At 41.2% G+C, this 20,545-nt stretch overlaps 1 protein-coding gene across 5 annotated transcripts in view; it reads right to left on the bottom strand.

Annotated features, from left to right (window-relative positions):
• Positions 1 to 164: 164 nt before the first annotated feature.
• Positions 165 to 20,545, bottom strand: part of Spred (Sprouty-related protein with EVH-1 domain) — a 117,921-nt gene continuing 97,540 nt past the window's right edge. For 4 of the 5 annotated variants that reach the window (XM_076174205.1, XM_076174208.1, XM_076174209.1 and 1 more), the window contains 2 exons: positions 17,892 to 17,956; positions 165 to 2,792 (listed from right to left, as the gene is read on the bottom strand). In XM_076174205.1, the coding sequence (XP_076030320.1) occupies positions 1,779 to 2,792; positions 17,892 to 17,956 (1,079 nt within the window). In that variant the 3' untranslated portion in view covers positions 165 to 1,778. The remainder of the gene's footprint in view (positions 2,793 to 17,891; positions 17,957 to 20,545) is intronic. The other variant, XM_076174207.1, reaches the window with a different exon arrangement.

The raw sequence follows: 20,545 nt of genomic DNA, 5'->3' as shown, positions 1-20,545 counted from the left end.
ATGGGTGTGTGTGTTTTGACTTCAGTGCCCCCTTAAGGGGGAGAAGGCCAGAGATACATCCACAATTTCATTGCACAAAAGTTTATATACTCTTTACTCCTTACTTTTGTTACTAAATTCTGACAGATTTTCATTTGCAAAAAAGGAAAAATAAAACTAAAATCTTAGGACTTTCTGCTTAAAATTGTTGCAAAGAAAACAAACGATAGACTGTTGACATAGTTTGCAAGTTGTTGTTGACTAGGGTGGCTGTCCAGGCACCCAGGGCCTCTATGGGGACAACAGCTCCTGGTAAACAGGGATGACAGCTCCTCCTTAGTGTAATTTGTCAAAGGATTATATTTATCTGGATGAGGAGGATTACTAACATCCCGAGCTTCACCTGCAACTGTCCACTCAGGCCTGAAGGTGCCATCTTGTTTGAACAAGAGGACAAGCGTAGGCCGGTTGTGGACCGGGCCAACAGTGGTCCAGTATGAAACCAGCCTGGTACTAACATGTGGATTGGGGCATGTTTGGCCACCATATCTTGACACACATTATCAGACAAGAAGTTGTCCTTTTTGTTGAACATAAACACTGTCATTAATTAATAGTGATAATTGTAATTATCCACAATAAATGTTAGGGAAACTCAGTACAATTCCCCAGCATATGTTGATATAAGTGTCCGGCATTGGAATTTTGAAGGTGAAAACGTTGAACGTAGTTGTACGCATCATTACCGCTGTAGAAGCAAACTTCACCTCAATTACATCTTGTTTCACGTTGCAACTGCCTTACATATTTACATACAAACTTGTGTAAAAATTATCCTTTTGACTTGTTCCATACAACACAAACCTTGACTCACATGAACTGAACAAAATACAGATTTGTGCCTTAGCACCTAAAGGAAACCCTTGAACATAAAAGAGAGAACAAGTTGCAAGTAGAGGAGGAAACACTCCTACTCCGGTAAACTCAAGGTAACTCAACACAAAATGGTTCAACTGTAAGGCAAACGCAGGGACACAGTGATGCTTGACGTTGTTGTACACAGAACAAATCCCAGGGCTGTCCTGGCCACCTAAAGCTAATAATATATAGAACATCTATCACAATAATAATTAATAGCATACAAAAGTCACAGCAATTCCAAAGAGCGTCACAATTTCTCCTGAGCCCTCGAAAAATTGGGATCCCTTTAGTGAATATTATTGTTAAGAAGACCAAGACACACCTGGGAGTTGCCTGCACCAGACAGTGGTGAACAAGGGTTTCCAAATGCAACGCTTGAGAACTGGCCATGTACGGCTGCTGCTGCGTGTGCACCAACGTTGCACACATTGGGATGCTCCAGTGTTCCAACGTTGTGCACACGCTCTCTGAGGCCAAAGTCCTGCTGGCCTTCAGGTACATAGAACATGAACCTCCTCCTTCCCTCACACCTGCATACTAACCTGCATACTGCAACAGTACACACATTGCAGTACTGGCTTTACCAACTACTGCAAAACTTACACACATATTCGTTTCAGTCCTGACCACCAAATATTCCCATTTGGCTTTGGAGCGGCAAAGCACAAACAAACTCTTATGTGGGAATCAATGTTTCGTTCGTTTGTTAATTGGGACACAGAATCCCAGATGGTGTGTTGATTTGCTGCCTAGGTAGGTTGTTGTTGTGATACATGCAACCAACCACAACATGACACAGTCACTGTGCCATGGCAGCCCTGATGAAAGCCGGCGCTCCGACGGCTGTCATGGTGCCATAGAGATGATGGTGACAAAAGTCACGATGCTTGGTGTCTACCCCCACACAGTCCACAACCCACTGCGCAGCGGTGACAAGCACGCAGTGGCAGGTAGCACCACAGACAGGGCACCAGCAGAGACAAAAGAGTCAGCCCCAGCCAGCGCCGTCCACATGCCTCATCAGTCCCTGCACCCCCTGGTCCCACGCATTCACATGGGTGGGGGGCAAAGTCCCCTTCTGCATCAGCCATGCAGTGGTACAACATACATTGTGCGCATGTAATACATGTCAAAGTATCCACTGCAGTGCGCACACAGTCGGGTGCATATTCGCATGAACCTCGTGCATTGGCACTGTCTGTGAACATCTCTTGGCAGTGTCGACACCGTGCCTTAGACGGCTTGGGTCGCTTTCCATCTTTCCGTCCATACTTCTTGCCTTGCTGCATTGGTTGTGACTCGCCTGTTACACCAAGCAGTTCCAGCTGCTGCTGCTGCTGCTTCTTGAGGGAGGTAATGCTGTCACGCTTTTCCCCAATACGAATGCCTTCCATGACCGGGTAACAGTGATCCAGATCTGGGTGGCTCTTGTCAAACCCTATATAGGAGTAAGAGTCTCCTGGATCCTCAATGTCTTCTTCTAGGGGCTTGGCCAGAGGGTCTGGAGGCTTATCAGGAGGATTGTTGTTGTGCAGCTGTTGGGGTGCACCCGTTGAACCGGGCTGGAGAGGGGGTCGCGGCCTGGGGAGGAAAGTGATGCGGTGCAAATGGGGGTGAGTGTAAGGCTGGGTGGGTGCAGGAGTTGCTGTGACTGAGGAGGGTGGGGAGGAGGAGGTGGTTGTGCTTGTGGTATTCCCTCCCAAGCTTGGCTGAAGCGGATAGTGGTGGTGGTGGTGGTGATGGTGGTGGTGGTGGTGGTTGTGGTAGAGGGGTGGCAGAGGCTGGTCAGGAGTGGGCAGAGGGGAGGAGGTGGGTGTGTGCCGGCTACTGCTGCTGCCAGTCGTCACAGAACCGGACGACGAACGGGAACCATCCACCGGCAACTCCACCGTCTGAGGAAAAATAAGAAAAAATTTAATTGGTCAATACAAACACATGCATATGGTAAAATAAAATATTATCCCAGAGGTCTCTAACTCCTTCCCATTTAAATTATGCAAAGATAACACCTGTCTGTGTGTCAATTTCCTGCCACCCATCTTCAAAAGCCCATCAATATCCTCAATTTTATTTGGAGATATAGCCTCTTTCTATGGACTAGGACAAGATCTCATTCAGTTTACATTATATTTCCTCCCCCTTTTTGGGAAAAGACAAATGACAACCAGTAACTGCTCCTGTCCTACTACATCAAGCCAGTGACACAAACAGCTCCCATAATACAAGGCAGACATTAGTCTCAAGTTTCTACCCAGAGAGGACTACTGCCAGTTGTTATATGGCTGTGGGTATCCAATAAGTGAAACTCAAGGCAATAAACTCGTTATATCAAACCAATGGACGCCTAGAGCAGGTATGTGGAAGGCCACTTGGCCCTAACATCAGCTTTCCATGGTGCAAGTATTGTAGTCCATTTCCACAAGTCCATATTTTTTAATATACCTCTGTGATACATTTAGTAGTGCTCTATGCCTGTGTTAGTATATTGTTACATGGCCTTGGGTTCAAATCCCATTGGCAGAGCTGTTTAATCAAACTGTCAATACAAGTATATACTTGTCAGATGGCTCTCCTGAATAAAATATGGACTCAGTGGAAAAAGACTACATTACTTGCACCAATTACTGATATCCTCACCACATCTATCTATATATCAAAGGCTTTTTCTGCCTTATAAAGGATGGGAGCCAAGTCAAAAGGCATGCATCAATTCCCACTCATTCCACTCCCATCCACCACTCTTTCCTCCCTCTCTTTTTAGTTACTTGTGGATGAAGGGTCATCCTTGTCTCCCTGATTACACTATTTTCCTCACTACATACAATTAATAAATTCTTATTACCTCTCCTCTTATATATCAAATCCAACTTGCCTTGTCCTTTTTACTTCAAGAGTTAAACTATACCAGTGTTTTTCCCCCCCTTATAAAGGAGGCAGCCAAGTCAAAAGGCACGCACCTACTCCCATCCATTCCACTCCAATCCACCACCCTTTCCTTCCTCTCATATAGGTACACGTGAATCCGCGTGCATCGCCACCATCGCGGATGTACTATTTACATCGTCATCTTTTACGGCCCGTTGGAATTTGTTTGGCTTAGTTTCAATGCATGGAGCATTCAGTGCATGCGCATAATATTCAAATTGTCTTGTTGTTCTGCAAGTGTATGCCCAATTCTTCAAAAGCAAAAAAATGTTCACTGATTTAAACACAAATTTGGTTATTAATCTTAGCAAATTAGTTTTCCAAGTAAAAATCTAAAGGTAAGGCTACATAGAAATACTTTAATGTTCTCTCGAAAATGGGCAACTGATCATTGGAAATTGGTGCAGCTGAGCCTAAGAGGGTAACATGTAGGTAGGTACGCGCGAGCTCGTGGTTGGCGCCACCATCGCAGATGTAATGTTTACACTGCCATCTTTTTGCGACCTGTTCGACTAGGTTTGCATCAATTTCAATGCTTGTAGCGTTCAGTGCATGTGCAGCATTATCAAATCATCTTGCTGTTCTGCAAGTGTATGCCATCACAAATTAGTTTTTTGAGTAAAAATCTAAAGATAAGACACCTACATATGAATATCTAAATGTAATAATCGTAATTTTTAACCTATTTTCTCTCGGACAAATTTTTTTTAAGATTGTTCTCCGATACTTAGTCGTGTTTGGTAACGCATGACATGTCGGAGATACTACGCGTAGTAGTCGTAGAGGGTGTTGTTCATAAATAATGCTAACATTGTTATGGTATGAATTTTAAGATGGACAGGCTATGCTATACCTATTACATATAGCTATGATAGCAAGTATATGAAATAACTATTAATAATATGGTCAGTATTCCATGTCATGGACCATGTCCATAACCATGAGAAGTCTAAAGACTAGTAGAGGTCTAAAGGCTAGACTTAAATTTTCCTCTTGGTTTCATGATGATAACAGATATGAGCTGTTGAAATAAGGCTGTTTATTCAGATTGTCATGATGATAGATAACATGATTAAACAAAATATCTCCTTTGAAAGTAAAAAGACTTTATTCATTTTTCTATTTCAGTAAATTGGTGTAAAAAATAATTCACCGATTTCAACGTAAATTTAAGTTAGGTATTAGGATAATTGCAGTACTGACTGGTTAGTGTACCGAGAGACAATCTAAGGGTAAGGGCTAAGGCACCTATATATGCACTTTTTAATGTGATGGTAGAGTTCTTTTGGCTGCGCATACATTACATTACACATACATTACATTGATGGAACATGTTACATAGTAGGTGTTAGTAAGAATAGTATAAAAGGAGGGTCCTACATTGTTTTTGACATGCTCAAGTGATTTATTGACCCATAAAACCTTCACATGCCAAGTTGCATGTCAAATGGGCCAGGGGTTTGGATTTTATGGATGATTATCTCTAAACTGACAATAGTTGCCATGACAACATGAAAGATGTTAGTAAGAATATTATAAAAGGAGGGTCCTACATTGTTTTTGACATGCTCAGTTGATTTATTGACTCATAAAACCTTCACATGCCAAGTTGCATGTCAATTGGGTCAGGGGTTTGGATTCTATTGATAACTATCTCTAAATTAACAATAGTTGCCATGGCAACATGAAAGGTGTTAGTAAGAATAGTATAAAAGGAAGGTCCTGCATTGTTTTTGACATGCTCAGGTGATTTGTTGACCCATAAAACCTTCACATGCCAAGTTGCATGTCAATTGGGCCAGGGGTTTGGATTTTATGGATGATTATCTCTAAATTGACAATAATCGTCATGGCAACATGATAGGTGTTAGTAAGAATAATATAAAAGGAATGTCCTACATTGTTTTCGATATGCTCAGGTGATTTGTTGACCCATAAAACCTTCATATGCCAAGTTGCATGTCAGTTGGGCCATGGGTTTGGATTTTACAGATGATTATCTTTAAATTGACAATAGTTGCCATGGCAACATGAAAGGTGTTAGTAAGAATAGTACTAAAGGAAGGTCCTACATTGTTTTTTACATGTTCAGGTGATTTGTTGACCCATAAAACCTTCAAATGCAAAGTTGCATGTCAATTGGGCCAAGTGTTTGGATTTTATGGATTATCTCTAAATTGACAATAATTGCCATGGCAACATGATAGGTGTTAGTAAGAATAGTATAAAAGGAAGGTCCTGCATTGTTTTTGACATGCTCAGATGATTTGTTGACCCATAAAACCTTCACATGCCAAGTTGCATATCAACTGGGCCAGGGGTTTGGATTGTACTGACGATCATCTCAACTTAATAGTTGCCATGAAAAGGCAAATTTGGTACAATGGAGATGTTCCATATTGTTTTTGACATATTCAGGTAATTTGTTGACCCATAAAGCCCAAGTATATGAAATTTTAATAAAATTGGAACAGTGGTTTAGTTTATGTGTATTTCTTTACCAAAAGCTTTACAAATTACCACCCTTAATTCTAACCTTTTGTTATGGTAAAGTCTAGCCAAAAATTTGGGATAAGAAAATGATTAAAAAAATTGTATCTCCCTTATTTTTCAAGCTAAAAATTTAAAAAGTATTTTCTTTCTAATGAAATTGTCTTTCATATGCAACAAGAATTTAAGGGATAATTTTTTTTTTTTTTAATTTTGTGCCCTGTCTGGGGTATTGGCTGCTTGTTATTGTGGCAAAGTAGCATGCAGTTGATACTTTAGGGTCTATATGGGGCACCCCTATGGACCAGAGCCACACATCATTTTGTCTATGATAGAGGAAAACTCTTCATAGAGAAATGATGACACTTTTATACTACGACTGTCCCTCCGTTATGCTGTCGCCCAACCCCTTGCTGCTGTCCTGTACCATTTCTCTGAGTATTCATTTTCTACTGTGGGGGAATTCCCTGTGGTGGGGGAAAAGAATACTGCCACCAAGTATTTCCACTTGGATCATAAGAGGCAAGAAGAAAGGGACAGGGAGTGGGACTAGGCATCCTTCTCCTTGTAGCCCCAAAGGGGACATTCCTAAACGAAAAAGTAAAGGCATAAGAGGGTCTGGGAGTTTTCCGACCAGCACCCTAAGGTTTGGGTCTTTTAACCACTTCCATACGGTGACGCCTATGTAGGTGGCATGAGGAGCAGGTGGGTACTCGATGATGCCGACGTCGGCATCTTGATTATATTTATTGTAGTCGTACCTACGTAATTTCCATTCTCTCTAAACTGGCTTCATAAATTTTCTATGGTTATCAAAATACACGGTTGAAAGAGAACGAACGATTGAGCACTGACTTTATTTTTTATAATGCTATTATTATGATGCAACATCGCATGTCGGGCAGCTAATGCTGCCAGACGTGCCATGTGCCCCGTAGTGAAGAGGTTAATATGCGTGGATGTGGTACAGATGAGAGTAAAAGGGAAGAGATAGGTAGTATGTTTGTGAGAGGAAAGAGGGATGTGTTGGCTTTGAGTGAAATTAAGTTGAAAGGGAAGGGTGAGTGTAAGTTTGGGAGTGTATGTCTCCGGAGGTTATCAGGAGGGAAGAGAGGGCAAGGGAGGGAAGGGGTGGCTATTCTAGTAAGTGAAGAGATAGGTAAACGTGTAGTGGAGTGGAAGGAGGTTTCCTCAAGGATAATGTGGATGAAGGTGAAACTGGGAAAGGAGATGTGGGTCTTTGTAAGTGCATATGGGCCTGGCAGTGAGAAGAGTGTAGAAGAAAGGGAGGCCTTTTGGATAGATTTAAATGAGTGCATAGAGGATTTAGGGAGAAATGTCAATGTAATAGTACTGGGAGACCTTAATGCTAGGGTAGGAAATGGTCCAATTGATGGAGTGGTTGTGAAATGTGGAGTTCCAGGAAAGAATCGTAGTGGAGAGTTGATGGTGGAAATGTGTCTAGAAAGAGAGTTGATGATAGCAAATACAGTGTTTCGGAAGAAAGTCAAGCATAAGTACACATGGGAGAGGGTGGTGGATGGAAGGGTAGTAGATAGAGCGTTGATGGATTATGTAGTGGTAAATAGGACTATGATAGGAAGAGTTAAGGATGTACATGTGCTAAGGGGAGAGGGTGGGGGAATATCAGATCATTTTTTGGTGGAAGGTAAGTTGAGAGTGGAGGATAGATGGAGAAAGAGGAAAGGGACAAAAGGTAGGGAGGTGCTTAGAGTGAACTCTTTAAATGAAAAAGAAAAGGAGGAGTACAAGAAGAAGCTGAAGGAGGAGTGGTAGGGAGTAAAGGATAGAGTAGAGGTAGGTGTGGAGGAGGAATGGGGATGGTTCAAGGAGGGAGTCACAAAGTGTGCAAGGATGGTGTGTGGAACAAGAAGGACAGGAGGAAATAGAAGGAAGGGTAGTGAATGGTGGGATGAGGAAACAAAGAAAGTTGTAGAAGAGAAGAAGCGAGCTTTCACAGATTGGTTACAAAATAGGACGAGGGAGTCATATGAGAGGTACAAAGAAAAGAGAACTAAAGCAAAAGGTAAAGGAGGCAAAGAGGAGAGCAGATGTGAAGTGGGGTAAGAGTATGACAGAAAAATTTGAAAGTAATAAAAAGATGTTTTGGAAAGAAATTAAGAGAGGAAGAGGAGGCGAATCAAGTAGAGAAGAAAAGGTAAAAGGTGCAGATGGAGAGATGATAATGGAAGAGAAGGCAGTAAGGGGAAGATGGGCAGAATATTTTAGGGAGTTGCTAAATGTGAAGGAGGATAGGAAGGGAAAGATAGTTGCAGTGGGAAATGCTAAGAAAATGACCGTGATGAGTGAGGAAAATGGAGGAAAAGTAAGGAAGGATGAAGCGAAGGCAGTTGTTAAGATGATGAAAGCAGGTAAGGCACCTGGTCTGGATGGATGCCATGCAGGATGTCTAAAAAAAGGAGGTACAGTGATGGTGGACTGGCTGGCGAGGTTATTTAATGTTTGCTGGAGAGAGGGTAGAGTGCCGGAGGACTGGAGGAGTGCCTGTATAGTTCCACTTTACAAGGGAAAGGGGGACAAGTGTGAATGTAGTAGTTTCAGAGGGATTAGCTTGTTAAGTGTAGTTGGGAAGGCTTATGGGAGGATCTTGATTGAGAGGATTAGGAGAGGAACAGAGGGAGTAATTGGTGAGGAACAGTGTGGATTTAGGATGGGTAGAGGTTGAGTAGGTCAGATCTTTGTGGTAAGACAAATATGTGAGAAAGCTATAGGAAAGGGGAAGGATGTTTTTTGGGCTTTTATGGATCTGGAAAAGGCTTACGACAGGGTAGACAGAAAGGCACTGTGGGAGGTTATGCAGATATATGGGATAGGAGGAAAGCTTCTAGGAGCTGTCAAGAGTTTTTATGCGAGTAGTAGAGCTTGCGTCAGGATTAGAAATGGAGAGAGTGAGTGGTTCGAGGTAAAGGTGGGACTTCGTCAAGGATGCATTATGTCGCCCTGGCTGTTCAACTTATACATGGATGGGGTAGTGCGAGAGGTAAATGCAAGGGTGGTGGGTCAGGGATTGGAGATGGTTAAAGAAAATGGAGAAAAGTGGGAGGTGAGCCAGCTGTAGTTTGCTGACAACACTGCGCTTGTGGCAGGATCGGAGGAGGGATTGAGGAAGTTGGTGACAGAGTTTGGGAGAGTATGTGATAGAAGAAAGCTAAAGATAAATGTGGGTAAAAGTAAGGTGATGAGATGTACAACGGGTGAAAGTGGCAGTAGACTGGAAGTGAGCATTAAGGGAGAGCGACTGGAGGAAGTGGATAGTTTTAGATACTTGGGTGCAAATGTGGTAGGAAAAGGTGGAGTGAAGGTGGAGGTAGAATGTAGATTGAGAGAAGCAAGTAAATGCCTTGGTGGATTGAAGAGTGTAATGAGGAATAGACATTTGGAAATGGATGCTAAGAGGAGACTGTATGAAGGAGTGATTGTGCCAACAGCACTGTATGGGGCAGAAACATGGAACATAAGAGAGGAAGAGAGGAGTTTGAATGTGTTTGAGATGAAGTGTCTGAGAAGTATGATGGGGGTTACTAGGCTAGATAGAGTGAGAAATGAGGAGGTGAGGAGAAGAACAGGGGTGGAGAGGGAGTTGGGAGATAGGGTTGATGAAAGAGTATTAGGATGGTTTGGACACATGGAAAGAATGAGTGAAGAAAGACTAGTAAAAGAGGTATGGAAGGCAGATGTGGAGGGAGTGAACATGAGGGGACGTCCTAGGACGAGGTGGATGGATGGGGTGAAGGGGGCTTTGGGGAAGAGGGGAATGTCTGTTGAGGAAGGACGGTAGAGGACAGAAGACAAGGGTGAATGGAGAATGGTTGTATATGGATGATGTTGTGATGCATGAGGTGGAATGGGCGGGGGGATGGGGGGTGAGGTAGTATGTGTGAGCAAAATTTGACGCAGCCCGAAGGGATTTCTCCCCATCTTCTCTTTTTATGCATGGGGGGACGGAGAGGGGGGGGTCGCCGATTTAATGAAGCGGCCTTGCTGTGGATGTGCTGTGTCTTGCGACACTGCTTCTGACCCAGGGCAGTGGACAAGATGCAGGGATGACCCATCATCCAGGAGGTGCTAAGATAATAGGGAGGGTGGAGGGGTGTGGAGTGTATTCAGGGATGGAATGGGTGGGAATGATTTTATGCCTTTTCCTTTTTGGCTACCTCCTTTGTAATGGGGAAAAAGCCTTGGTATATGTATGTGCCTATCTCATATTAATTCCTTGTGGATAAATGGTCATATCTGTATCCCACCCACTACCCTTGGTCAGAAGCAAGGTAGCAAGGCACAGTTAAATAACAAAAATAAACCTACTGGTATGAAAGTAATTACAGACTGCTTTATGGCACATACAATGACATCATCCAAAAAAAAAAAAAAAAAAAATCAGAAGAACTTGGGGACTGTTGCCAGTAACCTTAACCACTTCCATACAGTGACACCTACGTAGGCGGCATGAGGAGCAAGTGGGTACTCGATGATGCCGACGTCGGCATCTTGATTATATTTATTGTAGTCGTACCTACGTAACCTCCATTCTCTCTAAACTGGCTTCATCATATTTTCTATGGTTATCAAAATAGACGGGTGAAAGAGAATGAACGATTGAGCACTGACTTTATTTTCTTATAATGTGATTATTATGACGCAACATCGCACGTCGGGCAGCTAATGCTGCCAGACGTGCGATGTGCCCCAGAGTGAAGAGGTTAAAGGTGCAAGATTCCAGAACAAGAAACTCGAGGCAACATATGGCACATACAATGACAACACTTCATCTAAAAAAAAAATCATAAGAACTTGAGGACTATTGCCAGTAAACCTAAAGGTGCAAGATTCCAGAACAAGAAACTCAAGGCAACTACTAACATGACATTATTCTACCTCTCTAAATATCAAGGGCTTCTTCCTCTTATAAGGTAACCAAGTCAAAGAAACACAAGATATAACATTAATAAACAAAATAGAAACAAAATACATAAAAACAGTGTTTAGGAAGAAAGTCAAGCATAAGTACACATGGGAGAGGGTGGTGGATGGAAGGGTGGTATATAGGGCTTTAATGGAGAAGAGTAGGAAGTGTTTTGGATGTGCATGTTCTAAGGGGTGTGGGGGAATATCAGATAATTTTTTGTAGAAGTAAGCTGAGAATGGAGGATAGATGGAGAAAGAGGAAAAGGACAGAAGGTAGGGAGGTGATTAGAGTAAACTCCTTAAATGAGAAAGAAAAGGAGTATAAGAAGCTGAGAGAAGAGTGGGAGGGAGTGAAGGATAGAGTAGGACTAGGAGTGGAGGAGGAATGAAGATATTTCAAGGAGGGTCACAAGGTGTGCAAAGATGGTGTGTGGAACAAGAAGGATGGGAGGAATTAGAAGGTAGGGCAATGAGTGGTGGGATAAGGAAGCAAAGAAGGTTGTAGAAGAGAAGAAACAAGCATTCACAGATTAGTTACAAAATAGGACAAGAGAATCATATGGGAGGTACAAAGAAAAGAGAAGAGAGGTAAAACATAATATAAAGGAGGCAAGGAGGAGAGCAGATGGGAAATGGGATAAGAGTATGACAGAAAATTTTGAAAGTCATAACAATCATTTTTGGAAGGAAATTAAGAGAGGAAGAGGAGGCAAATCAAGTAGAAATGAAAAGGTAAAAGGTGTAAATGGAGAGATGATAATGGAAGAGAAGCCAGTAAAAGGAAGATGGTTAGAGTATTTTAGGGCTGCCAATTGTGAAGGAGGATAGGGAAGGAAAGGTAGTTGCAGTGTTAAGTACTAAAAAATGACAGTGATGAATGAGGAAAATGGAGGAGAAATATGGAAAGATGAGGTGAAAGCAGTTACTAAAATGATGAGAACAGGTAAGACATCTGGGTTGGATGGGTGAACTGGCTGGTGAGGTTATCTAATGTTTGTCTAAAAAGAGGGTAGAGTACTGGAGGACTGGAGGAGTGCCTGTACAGTTTCACTTTACAAGGGAAATAAGGACAAGTGTGAGTGTAGTAATTTCAAAGGGATCAGTTTGTTGAGTGTAGTTGGGAAAACTTATGGGCGGCTTTTGATTGAGAGGATTAGAAGTACAGAGGGAGTAATTGATGAGGAACAGTGTGGGTTTAGGACAGATAGGGGTTGTGTGGATCAGATTTTTGTGGTAAGGCAGATATGTGAGAAAGCTTTAGGAAAATGTCAGGATATTTTTTGGGCCTTTACGGATTTGGAAAAGGCTTATGACAGGGTAGGCAGGAAGGCACTGTGGGAGGTATTGCAGATATATGGGATAGGAAGAAAGCTGTTAAGAGCAGTAAAGAGTTTTTAAGAGAGTAGTAGAGCCTGTGTTAGAATTAGAAATGGAGAGTGAGTGGTTTGAGGTAAAAGTAGGACCTCGTCAGGGATGTGTTATGTCGCCTTCGCTGTTCAATTCATATATGGATGGGGTGTAAGAGGTAAATGCAAGGGTAATGGGCTGGGGATTGGATTTGGTTAAAGAAAATGGAGAAAAATGGAAGATAAGCCATGTTTCTGTATGGGGCAGAAACATGGAACATAAGAGAGGAAGAGTTTAAATGTGTTTGAGATGAAATGCCTGAGAAGTATGGTAGGGGTTACTATGCTGGATAGTGAGAAATGAAGAGGTGAGGAGAGTGGGAGTGGGAAGGGAGTTGGGAGATACAGTTGATGAAAGAGTATAGGGATGGTTTGAACACATGGAAAGAATAAGCGAAGAAAGATTAGTAAAAGAAGTGTAGAAGGCAGAGGTAGAGGGAATGAACATAAAAGGGCAACCAAGAATGAGATGGATGGATGGGGTATAAGGGGGATTAGGAAAGAGGGGAATGTCTTTTGAGGAAGGACAGGAGAGGACAGAAGATAGGGGTGAGTGGAAAGTGGTTGCGTATGGATGATACTCTGATGCATGGAAGGGAGTAGGTGGGGGATAGGGGGGTGAGGGAGTACTTGTGAATGATATTTCAATGCAGCCCAAAGGGATATCTCCACATCTTCTCTTTTTCTACATGAGGGGATGGACAGGGGGAGGTCACATTTAAGGGGGTCGTCGCGCTCGAAAACGAACTTCGTAAATTATGATCGGAAGTTCGCGAATTGTTAATATGTTATATATACATATACTGAGATGTTCACCACCAATTTTCATATCATTTGGTTGAAAAACAATGAAGTTATTAGTAAAAAACAGTTTTTGACCAATTACAAAAGTTCTATCTCCTCACTTATCCATTGACTGAGCATGCTGAAATAAATTCCACAAATGCTCCATAGCAATACCTAAAAAATCATTGTGGCGTTTTTGGAATTTCCTCTTAGTTTAGGAGAAAGAATTTTTTTTTTTGAAACGTGTCATATTTTTTTTCAAAATGCAATATATCAACTTCTATCACGAAAAAAAAAAATCCCCACAATAAAAAGTTTGCAAATTTATTCAGCTTTCAAATGATCCAAACCCCATTAAAATCGCCCGAGTAGTTACGGAGGAGATAGAAAAAATGTAGAGAAAAGGGTAGTTTTGAGATATTGAGCTTTGAAGTTCAAAATATATTTCCTTGCATTTTTTTGTATTTTTCATTTCGATTTTTTTCTCTGCGCCAATCTTCATGAATTCTATGTCATTCACATGTTATTATAAAGTGTAGCTGGTACCTGATCCCCCGTTTTACGAGGTATCAGGAGGTCAGAAGGCGAGGGTTTCAGGAAGTGACGTCTCTCATTGTCTCCAGGTTTGCTTAATAAAACCCCCCGGCTTGAAATCGGAGCTGAAAGATAGTTAGATAGAGATAGATAGACTTTATTTGGCAATGAATCAACGTTTTTGTCTTGTTCAAGTGCTTTTGTAATGATGGAATTGACTCTAACCAAGTGAGAAAGAAGATTATGTGTCCTTCCAAAGTTATGATCAATGACAGTCGCTCTTGTGATGAAAAAAAAGCACACGGAGCGTCATTTGTAGTCTCGTGACGTATGAAACGTATGCTCGATGGTTGCGGTGGCGTCATGTGAGAAACGAGGATAAGGGGGGCGGAGGAAGGGTTAACACATGTCCCGCTTCGCGCGTCGCGGGCTTGCGCAGCAGCAGCACTGTTCAAGGTCACTGCTATGAGTCGTCACCAGTATCTCAATGATTTTATTCAGTTTCTTAGCTTTCATGAAACACACACGCTTCTTCTTCGAATGTTTAGGCATTCTTGAAATGATTATAGCTTCAAATAAAAGTAAATAAAAGTTCTATATATCTATCTATCTCCAAGGAACGAGAATTCGATTTCTCTCCACAATGATTCGCTCAACTTACGTACCGAGTGAACAGATCGCAGACTAGGATGTGTTTCCAAGTAGTCTATATTAGTAAATAACAAAATACAACGCATTTGTGCCATTTTTATTGCGATGAAATAACTTAATCGAACATTTGTGCAGCGAAAGTGTACTAGAAAGTGGGGGTGGGGGGCAGAAAAATAGCCATAACTCCTTTATTTTTTGGTATTTCGCTGAAATATTTCAGGACTGGCTTGCCAAAGGCCACTAGATGACAGGGAATTTTTTTCGAATATTTCGATTTTTTTTCGGACATTTATCGCGACGACCCCCTTAATGAAGCGGCTTTGCTGTGGATGTGCTGTGTCTGGCAACACTGCTTCTGACCCGGGGCAGTGGGCAAGATGCAGGGAGGACCCATCATCCAGGAGCCAAGAAAAGAGGAAGGGAGGGGTGGTGAATGAGAGTGGAGTATATGGGGATGAAATGGGTGGGAGTGGATTTATGCCTCTGACTTTGGTACATCCCTTGTAAGGGGGAAAAGGCTGTTGGTATATATATATATATATATATATATATATATATATATATATATATATATATATATATATATATATTTACCTAGTTGTATTATACGGGAAGGGAGCTATGCTCGTGGTGACCCGTCTTTGTATCTCTCAGCATAAAGTTTTTTCTTAAAATCTTGAATAGTGTTTGCACACACTGTTTCTTTGTCTAATTTGTTCCAAGTATCTATCACTCTGTGTGGGAAGCTATTTTTTTCAGATCTCTTCTGTAATTATCTTTTTTTAGTTTCTTTTCATGTCCTCTTGTTTTTCCATTGTCCCATTTCAATAAGTCATTCTTATCTAAGATTTCCATTTCCTTCATAATTCTATAGATAGTAAGTCTCCTCTTTCCCTTCTTTGTTCTAGAGTTGGTAATTCTAATTTGGACTGTCTTTGTTCATATGTCATTTTGGAAAGAGTTGGTGCCAGTTTTGTTGTTGCTCTTTGTATTCTTTCTAATTTTTTTTATATTCTTTTTTGTACTGGGTGTCCAGTGTTACTGCGTACTTGAGTTCTGGTCTTATTAGAAGTTAATCTTTTTTTTTTATCATTTCCTCATCCAAATAGGCAAATGCCACTTTTATTGACCTCAATAAATTGTATGTATGGTTGTGTATGGATGATGCTGTGGTGCATGAAAGGGTGTGGGTGGGGGATGGGGGGAGTATGCATGAAAAAATAATTTGATGCAGCCTGAAAGGATTTCTCCCGATCTTCTCTTTTTCTGCATGACGGGACAGAGAGGGGCGTCGTTGATTTAATGAAGCAGCTTTGCTATGGATGTGCTCTGTCTTGTGACACTGCTTCTGACCTAGGTCAGTGGGCAAGATGCAGGAATGAACCATCATCCAGGAGGAGCCAAGATAAGAGGGAGGGATGGGGGTGAATGGGAGTGGATTATGTGGGGCTGGAATGGGTGGGAGTGGATTTTATGCCTTTGTTTTTTGGCTACCTCCCTTGTGATGATGATATGGTTTAACATCACAAACTCCCCCCTATTGGAAAGCTAGGACGGTGCCCCTCACAGAGAACCTTGTAATGGGGGAAAAGCTTTAGGTATATGTATGTGTGTGTGTATATATATATATATATATATATATATATGTATATATATATATACAGTATATCTATCTATCTATATATATATATATATGTATATATATACATATACATATATATATATATATATATATATATATATATACCAATAGGCTTGTTTTCCCTTATAAGGGAGATAGCCAACCAAGTCATGCACCCACCCCCACCAGTCATCCATTATCCTTTTATCTTAGCTCTGTGTGGATGAAGGGTCATGCATGTCCCCTGCCCACTGTCCAGGTCCGAAGCAATGCAGCAATACACAGCACATCCACAGCAGGGCCAGCCACTTCATTTAAGCAGCAACCCTCCCTCATCATCCCCTGAAGTGAAGATGGAAATGACAAGCAGAAAATAAAAAAAATAAAAAATAAAATAAAAAAATGAAATTAAAACAGAATTAATAAATGAAAATAGATACATAAATAAAGCATTAGATGCTACCTATGAACAGGTTTAGTTACTCTGAAAACTAAAAAATAAATTACATGCATGTGTTTCAACTACAAGATCAGATGAACAATCAATCAATAAATCCATTGTCCCAGTTCTCTCCTGCAGGACTACTAGTTCCTAGGAAAATAGATGCAGCCACCAAAGCCCATAGGACAATCCATGAAGAGATTATGTGGAGTATGTCTAGAGTGGGTGAGTGTGGGAGAGCACATTTCATGTTTTGGGTGGTGACTGCATCTTGTACATGGATGAAGGGTCCTCTTTGTCTTCTGCCACACTTTTCAGATCAGAGGCAATGCAGCACAACAAAGCACTTCCACAACAAGGCCCAACAACTAAGGCTGGTTTACTCCCACTGCTTCATTACATGGTACCCCCCCCCTTCCTCCCCCCAACATGGACCTCATATACTTATCCTTGCCTTCTATCTACTCTGGTCTCTATCATCATCTCCCTTTAAGTAATACACATCTCCAAGATCTCTCTTCTAAAGCACCTTCCTGTGTGAGTAAATTTTGACGCAGCCCGAAGGGATTTCTCCCCGTCCTCGCCTTATATGCAAGGGGGGACGGAGAGGGGGGGTCGCCGATTAAATGAAGCGGCCTTGCTGTGGATGTACTGTGTCTTGCGACACTGCTTCTGACCCAGGGCGGTGGGCAGGGTGCAGGGATGACCCGTCATCCAGGAGGTGCTCAGATGAGAGGAAGGGTGGGAGGGGTGTGGAGTGTATTTAGGGATGAAATGGGTGGGAGTGTTTTTATGCCTTTCCCTTTTTGGCTACCTCCCTTGGAAGGGGGAAAAAGCCTTGGTATATGTATGTATGTATATTTTGCAGAAAAATACAGGTCAGAGCATCCCAAGTTCCCTCACTCCATCTTGTTTAGTCACTTTCTACAACTTGTACAGAAGTACTGTGCCAGCATTCTTCTCCCCTTACCACATAGATGAAATAATACCCTTCATGTAATACAACCATGTATTCTTCATATCAATGAAAAGCTGATTGATGGATCAACTGAAGGCATACAGCCATCTTATAAAAATATAGTATTGTAAAAAATAACTAAATAAATAAAAATAACTAAATAAATTTCATACATGTCACAATCAAGTGCAATAAAACTGGCTCTGAAAGTTGCCATACCTGAGTACTCACCATAAAAACGTTATCGTCATCGTTGTCTGTGTTGTGTGCAAAGCGATGAGAACAATCCGATAAGCCTGCAATACAAAGAAAATGTTAAAATTTCCTGTATATATATATATATATATATCTATGGATGTCATGTGGAATATTTGACAAAGGATGAAGTAGTAATAGTGGAATGGCTGGTTAAATTGTTCACTGTATCTAAGGGATGAAAATGGCTTGGAGTACATGTATAATTTTACTATAATTGGGGGAAAGGAGGCAAATACAAATGTAATAGTTTCTGAGGAATCAGTCTGCTGAGTGTGGGGCAATAAGGTGTATGGTTGTGTACTGATTGAGAGGATTAGGTGGGGAACAGTGGGAGTGCTTGGGAAAGAATAGTGTAGGTGCAGATGAAGATGAAATTAGTATTTCATAGAGATTTAAGGAGGGCAGCAGGGAGGAGGGATAATAGAAGTTAAAAGTAATTAGTAGTTTTCTTTGAGTGGAGATTAGTCTTCAATCATAAAAAATATTGTTTTGGTGTTATTAGTCCCTAAAATATGGACTCCAAAAAATTTGTATGGTCAATATCCCATACAAAGGACAAAGAAGACAGACATATGACTCATAAGAAATGGAAGCAACAGTGCCTGTTTTGTGAATATGGAAACAACATGTAATTTAGAGGCAATGGAGCAAGATGTTTGAGTTAAATATCAGTTTGAGATAGGAATGTGTTATGTCATTATGGTTGTTGAACCTTTAAATGGATGGAGTGATGAATGAGCTGAACACAAGAATAGTGAGTAGGGGAGCAAGGTTGAGGGAAAATGGATGTCATATCAAATATCAAATTAAAAGTTAAATGAATGTTAAATAATGGATGTTAAAGAGCCTTGTGCATGCAGATGGCATTCTGCCAGCAGGGAGGGGAGAGCAGTGGTATAAGTTGGCGAGTGAATTTGGTAGGGTTTGCTGCATGAAGAAAATCAAAATTCATTGTATCAAATTGTACTGCATCACCAATAACCAGTGCTTCTAGCCTTAAAGTCAATATACTGCTGAAGAGGTGGTGGGCATAAGGTTGATTTACTGTACAGTTGTTTGAGGAGAAAATAGAACAGGAAGTTACAGATACCTGTAAATGGATATAAATGAAATTTGACTGGAAGAAGACGTAGGTCATGGTGATGGACAGAGAAAAGGTAGGTGTCCTGAAAACAGTATGGAGAAATATGAGGATGTCAGTGGAAATGATGAAAGAAACATATGAAGCAACAGCTTGCTGACATTTATGTACTGGAATGAGAACTGAGAGATTACTGCATAATTGAGAAATCATATGAAATCAGAAGAAAAGAGGTGCTTGAGGGCTATGTATGGAGTTACAAAATATGACAAAGTAGGGAATAGAATTATTTGTGAAGGGACTGAGGTACCAATAAGATTGGGGGGAAAAAATTGGAACAGGCCAAATTGAGGTGATCTAGTCATGTAATGAGAATGGATGGCAGTAGATATTATCAGAGACTGCACAAATCTGTAGTGACTACAATGGAAGGAAGGGGCTGAAAAAAAAAGTAGATGAGGTGAATAAACCCATAAAATTGTGGCCAGAATAAGCAAAAACGTGTGCAAGTAGCAGAGATGGAGAAGAATGTATAGAATACATATACATAAGGGGAAAAAATTGTAGAATACAGTAAGGTATTAAAACTATCATGATTTCAAACATGAAACCCTACATGCCATTTGGCAAGAGCAACAACTTACCAGACATCCGAAAGCAGAGCAGAAAAAAAAAAAATATGTTAGACCAGATATATAGGAAAGTTATCTATTAATTAAAGCAGTAATTTCCATTATTTCTTTTACCCATATATCACTGAAAACAAATACAACAATGGTATAATAAAAAGTTTCAAACTGTATGGTGGTTCCCCAAATATTGACTGCAAAATTGTATGCAGGTAATGGTTTGGGTCTCTCATTCTTTTATTACCAGAGCCTAATTTACTCACAGAGGAACACTGACCTACTTTTATCCTCCACAATTCCTCTTTTCTGCTGCCCTCCTTCAATCTCTACTTCAACAACCCTATGACTACCTCTTTCTCTTTATCAATCCAATCAAGGGGCCAATGACAGGGACTAGTATGGTCCTGCACAACAGACACCAAGGAGAATCATCTATCTCCGTGATACTCATCTTCAAAACCCATCAACACCCTCACCTCTATCTGGAGATGTAGCCCTAACACTCAAGCATCCTGACTAAGTCCAAAATATCTCTTATAACTTCACCTACAATCTGTCAACCTATTCATGCAAGAAGAATTGATAACTAGCAAATCCTCCCCTCCTCCCACTACTATAAGCTGGTGACAGAAATCACCCCAAACTAATACCAAAACAGACAACAGTCTCAAGTATCTTCCCACACATATCTATGAGAAGGCCTGAGGACCAATGTGGTGCTACTAATTTCAAGCCAGTGACTAGTCACTCTCTTGCCCCAGGTCTCCATTGCACAACCCAAAGCTTCCATGTTAACTGGCAACATACAGGATCAATCAATCAATTTGTTGCACCAGGTCTCTCTTGCTGGAGACCTACAGCCTCCAGGTAACCAGCTAGGGCCACCAGATAGTGCCATAGGCTCAGGGAAGAATTAC

This window comes from Oratosquilla oratoria, chromosome 35, assembly GCF_046742065.1.
Source record: "Oratosquilla oratoria isolate Oo_2021 chromosome 35, ASM4674206v1, whole genome shotgun sequence".
Taxonomy (NCBI): domain Eukaryota; kingdom Metazoa; phylum Arthropoda; class Malacostraca; order Stomatopoda; family Squillidae; genus Oratosquilla; species Oratosquilla oratoria.
Note: the sequence above shows the minus strand (reverse complement) of the source record. Positions and strands in the feature narration are given on the sequence as shown.